A 5,522-nucleotide genomic window follows, 5' to 3' on the forward strand; every position below is an offset into this window, starting at 1 on the left:
TTAGCGCGCTTGGGTCCCTCAGTCCTTCCGTTTCGAATCGTGCAGCCACGAGCCTCCCTCTCGGTTGCAGGGGTGGGGGTTTTATATATATATTTCTCTTTCTCTTCACGTATTAAAAACAATTTCAAATGACATTGCACGTGCGATCCAAATGTGTAGTTGCAGCCAGCGACCTGCCAGAGCCCAGCAGAGGCTAGGCGGAATGCTCCCCATAAGCCCCTGGCACCCAGAGCCTGGCACTCGCCTCCGCCTTCCTCTGCTCCCGGGGCTCCGGGGTCGAGCAGCCGTGGCGGGGTCCTCGGCGCAGGCCTCGGCTCACTGGTTTAACTCCAGCGCCCAAACTTGCTGCGGCCAACCTGTGCGCCCTTTAATCCTCTTCTCGCCTGGGCCCAGGGCAGGAGGAAAGCCTTCGTGCTGCTGCTGCCAGAGGACACACACAAGAAAAGAGGCGAGAGAGACAGGTTTAAATGTTTCTGCTCCGCTCGCCCAGGCGTAGGGTAAAAGTGGGGGTGGGGTAAAAGGTGTTGGGAGCAGTAACTGGGAGCCTTTAAATAAGTGACGAATTTCTGTTTGCGAAATAGGCAAACAGGCTCATAAATTTGCCTTTATGCACCGAGTTCCGGGGGAGGGGGGCTGGATGGGATGGGCAGCTTCTGGGGGTTTGGTAGTGAGAATTTTCTGCGGCTGGTGAAACTGATGCTCTTAGGTTTGGCTTTATGGCACCGAAGGGAGACTGCAGGGGTTGGAATGGGAGGGGTGGGAATCAACAGTTTCCTTGCTCGCGGACCTGCTCCCCGCACACATCCCACTTTCCAACCTAGTTTATAGCGCCTGGGCATGGATACAGGGTTGGGTCTCTGCAGCCGGCTCTGGGCACTCAGAAGGCTACGCGAATGAGCCGGGGAGTCGGCCTGGCTTAGCATCCCCCTTCCCCGCTACTTGAAGGAGGCGGCAAAGCGCAGGGAGTGGGGAGACGCCCAATAACTGCTTCCAACGAGGGCGTCGCCCGGGGCCTGCATGTCCTCCAGCCCAGGGCGGCGGTTTAGAGACTCGATGACCACGGTCTTTCCCAGTCTCCTCAGGTGACTTCCCCAGTTTACCACAGCCCCTGCAGGTCAGATAAAACCCAGAGGGCTCTCTAGTCTCCAACGCGCGGTGTTCCTGAGCGCACCAATCTAGAGAAACTAGTTCAGTTCTCCAGCCTGGAAATCACTGCCTTCAGAGGTCCCAGAGCCCTGCGCCAGCGAAACTGAGCTCCAGAAGTGTCGCCTCGTTGGAGAGGATTGAAAAAAGCCGAGTAGGGATTGCGATCTCCAAAGCCAAAAGAAGTGAGTGACTTGCTTGTCGGCGTTTATACACAAGACCATCAAGGTGGCCCTAGGAACCAGCCATGGAGAGTGGAGCAGAGAAACATCCTCCAGACAGGGAATAAACTGACTTGTTTTACCCAAGTAAACAACTCCTTGGGTAGGTGGCCTTCACATCCTGTCCCATTATGGGCCTCAGTTTCCCTATCTGTACAATGATGAAAGTAGACCAACCTCTCTGGCAAAGGCCCTTTGAAAACAGCAGCGGAGCCCATATGCAAAAATTCACATTCAGGCAAATTAAAGTAACGAACTCCTACAGCATTCTTAACCTGGCTTCCAGGAGATCCCAGGGATGAATCAGGATCCCTTGAAACTGGAAGTGAAATATATGGTGTGTGCATTTTCTCGGGGTCTGAAGCTTCCAATGGATTCTTAGAAGGGACCCTACGAGCCTGTCCGAAAAGTGTAAGATTCTGTCTTCATTCACAGCCTTACAAACACTATCCACGTTACAGATGAATTCAAATATGAATCTGCCTCCCTCCATGCACACAATCCCACATTTCAACCATCTCAGAACTCCCCGTAGCCTCTCAAAATCGCACGAACGGCAACGCAGACTCCTTCCCCTGCGTACTCGGCCTACGGATGCTCACCGCACCCGCGCCCTTGGCTAGAGCGTATGGGACCCAGACTTACCAGCTCTCTTTTCCGCTTGCTCTCACGGCCGCCATCCGCCTTCTTGAGTTCGGCCTTGAAGGCCTCGGGGTCGCCGGCCTGTGCGTCCTTGGCCAGCACGTCCATCAGGTAGGCGATGTAGCTGGTGGCCAGGCGCAGAGTCTTGATCTTGGAGAGCTTGGTGTCAGCCGGCACATTGGGGATGCACTCGCGCAGCTCCGCGAACGCGCTGTTAATGCTCTCTGTGCGTCTCCGCTCCTTCTTGGGTCCTGAGCCTTTCCGCCGGCCCAGGCGGCCGCCGAGCGCCTCCAGCCGCCCGGGGCTCTGGCCGGCCCTGGCGTCTGGACCATAGGAGGCAGCGGCTGCAGCGGCTGCGGGCGGTGGCCCGCCTGCGGGGAAGTCCGGGGCAGCGTCAGCGGGGCTCAGCAGCCAGCTCTGGAAGTAGGGCCGCTCCTGGTGACAGCGCGAGGCAGCGCCGAAGAGGAAGGGCTCGTGGAGCATGGGGTGCGCGGGGTGAGGGTGGTGATGATGGTGATGGTGGTGATGGTGTGCGTAGCTGCCCACGAGGTTCATGTTGGTGCGGCCCCTGGCCTGCGCCGCCAGCCCGATTAGCGCCGCCCCATGCGCCCCCAGAGACTGCCGGAGCCACCCGTGGGCTCTGGGGCGGCGCTCTGGTGGGCACCGGCTTTGAGAGATTCTGGGGCAAGGCTGAAGATGAACACCCGAAGCCCGTCTTCTGGCCGGTTTCTGTTGCAGGCGAGGACGACGATGCCGAGAGACGTGTTTAACCCTTCTGCGGCCTCCCCTTCAGGGTCTGGCTTATATAAGGCTGGGGCTTTGATGTCAACCTCTCCCTGGAGCCAATGGCAGGGGGGCGGGGAGGAGGAAAGGGGGATGGCCGTCCCTGGTTTTAAGCTCAGCTAGCGCTACTCGACTCAGGCCGCCTGCGGGGACAGGGAGGCGGCCCCGCCTCCGCCCCTCCCCCCCCCAGTTCCCGACTTGCGGGGGAGACGGGGGTTAGTACTTGAGACACAGGCCTGTCAACGCCCAGGACGGCGTCTGTCACCCCCTCCCCGTGGGCCCAAGAAAAGGAATCTAGAATCATGGAGCGAAAAGGCCTTCACCTAGATTTTACAGATAAGGAAACTGAGGCGCAAAAAAAGAGAAAGGTTCTTGTTTCTAGACCTTCCAGAATCCAAAATGGAAATTCCAGAGGTTCCCAGTCCTGAGCGGCATCTGCTCTACTTGGTCTCAGAGCCAGAAGAGGAGAGCGCGCTGCTGGAGGCAAGATAGGCCCCTAATGTTGTTCCCTAAGCACCCCCAGTCCCTAGTCACCGGCCCATTCTGCGGGACTGCAGCAGGTCCTGCACCCGGTAGAGCACCCGCCAACTCTGGCCAAGTCTTGTCCTCTACCGCGCAGGCGGCCACCCACTGGGGAAGAAGCCGGGGACAGGAGGTGGGAGGAGAGGGATGGCGAGTAGGGGGGAGGAGGGCTCCAAGCCCACAGGCATTTGCTAGTTTGTTCCGGGCTCCAGAGCTTGAGGTCCACTCTTCTCGCCTCCTGGGCGCCTGATCCAGTCCAAAGGCCGGCCAGGCTGATGCAGGGGCAGCCTCCTTCCCGCGGGACTTGAACGGAGAGCCCGGAGCTTGGCTACGCTGGGCCACCCCATGCAGGTTATCACAGCTTGAGAATGTTCGATTCTCGGCGCCAAAGCTCACACTGCGAGAAATCAGCGTTTGGCGGTAAACACACACCGAGGAGACCACAACCTCCACACTCTCCGAGAGGCTCACGCAGCCGGAGAAACTTATCGCCTGGCATCTCACACCCACCGGCATAGAGACGCGGTCCTGGCCGCGCAGACCTCCGCTATTTCCACTCCCGGCTAGGGCTGTTATGCTTGTCGGATTCTGTCCGTGGAGGCCTTTCTCTGGGCTGGCGTTGGGACCTGGGAATCCCAGGGCGGCAGCGCTTGTGACTGGAGTTCTCTGTCTTACCTCCCGATGGGTAGCTACCCAGCTGATGTCCTCATACCTGGGTCCCTCCATCCTCACCAACCTTTCCCAGCCAAGCCCCTTCCCTAGGTGGCCTGTCAACGCCCAGGACGGCGTCTGCCACCCCTCCCCGTGGGCCCAAGAAAGGAATCTAGAATCATGGAGCCAAAAGGCCTTCACCTAGATTTTACATATAGGGAAACTGAGGGAGCGTGCCCTTCTCTCAAAAGCAATGTGGAGGCGAGGGTGAAAGGAGAAGAGAAATACATGACTGCTCTTTTTATTTGTTTACTTTTTAAAATTTATTTTTATTTTTGGCTGTGTTGGGTTTTCGTTGTTGCACGAGGGCTTTCTCTAGTTGCGGCCAGCGGGGGCTACTCTTTGTTGCGGTGCCCGGACTCCTCATTGCGGTGGTTTCTCTTGTTGCGGCACGCGGGCTCAGCTGCTGTGACTCACGGGCTCTAGAGCACAGGCTCAGCAGTTGTGGCGCACGGGCGTAGTTGCTCCGCGGCATGTGGGATCTTCCTGGACCAGGGCTCGAACCTGTGTCCCCTGCATTGGCAGGCGGATTCTTAACCACTGCATCACAAGGGAAGCCCCCATGACTGCTCTTTTTAGAGGGCAAATTCATTCCTTTACCCATTTCTTCAACAAGTATTTACTAACCCCCGCTGTGTGCCTGGCACACTTAGCAGCCCAAAGGCAGGGGAGAAAGGTCAACTCGCTCATTTTACAGATAGGAACAGTGAGGCCCAGGGAAGATGAACAATTTTCCTTGGGGGTCGGGTAGCCAGTGGGTACGCGGTTTTCCTCTCCCGTATAGGGAATAAACAGATGGCGGCGGGCGGAGGGGCGACGACACTGCAAGGGAGAAGCCAACAAATGCTTAGTCCAGAGCCGTTTCCCCTTGTGGGAGCTCGGCTGGGCTGTGGGCCCTAGAGGTGCGTGGGGGGAGGGAGGTCCTTGTTTCCTGCCTGAGGCGGCTGGAAACCCGCTGCTCTCCCGGGCGCCTGGCGCCAGCAGCGCTGGGGTTGGGCCGAGCGAGGAGCCGGAGGCTCGCGGGGAGGGAGCACCCGGCGCCCGGTTGAGCCGCGGCTCCGCGGGGTCCCGCGCCTCCCTGGCTTGGAGGCTCTCGGGAGTGCCGGTGTGCGGGTAGAGACAGTAATTACTCTGTGGAAAAGGACTTCAATCCTCGACACACATCCAGCCGTGGTCCTAGTCCGGCAGGATCTCAATCGGCATACCCTCAGGCCCACCATTACACATGCACATATATATGCACACGGCCTCACAAAAAATCACGGGCATACATGAAAGTCCATGCATTCGTGCAAATGCCACAACGTATGTGTATTCTCCCGGTAACTTATTTACACGCATGCGACACACGGCATTTCGATATTCGTGCATTCCTAGGATTTTACACATTATCTCTCTGTCACCCACAGGGCACACACCTCGCTTCAGATGTGTTACAGCTCTGAGCCACTCCCAACCCTCCATGCAGGCATGCCTACAGATACCATCACAGCAGAAACA

At 58.0% G+C, this 5,522-nt stretch overlaps 1 protein-coding gene across 1 annotated transcript; it reads right to left on the reverse strand.

Moving 5' to 3' along the window:
• Positions 1 to 315: 315 nt before the first annotated feature.
• On the reverse strand, positions 316 to 2,561 carry HAND1 (heart and neural crest derivatives expressed 1). Its single transcript, XM_068534562.1, has 2 exons — positions 2,010 to 2,561; positions 316 to 420 (listed from the first exon to the last, which is right to left on the reverse strand). The coding sequence occupies exons 1-2, from the start codon at positions 2,559 to 2,561 to the stop codon at positions 316 to 318; spliced, it is 657 nt and encodes a 218-aa protein (XP_068390663.1).
• Positions 2,562 to 5,522: the final 2,961 nt, after the last annotated feature.

The sequence above is a fragment of the Eschrichtius robustus genome, chromosome 2 (genome assembly GCF_028021215.1).
Source record: "Eschrichtius robustus isolate mEscRob2 chromosome 2, mEscRob2.pri, whole genome shotgun sequence".
NCBI lineage: Eukaryota > Metazoa > Chordata > Mammalia > Artiodactyla > Eschrichtiidae > Eschrichtius > Eschrichtius robustus.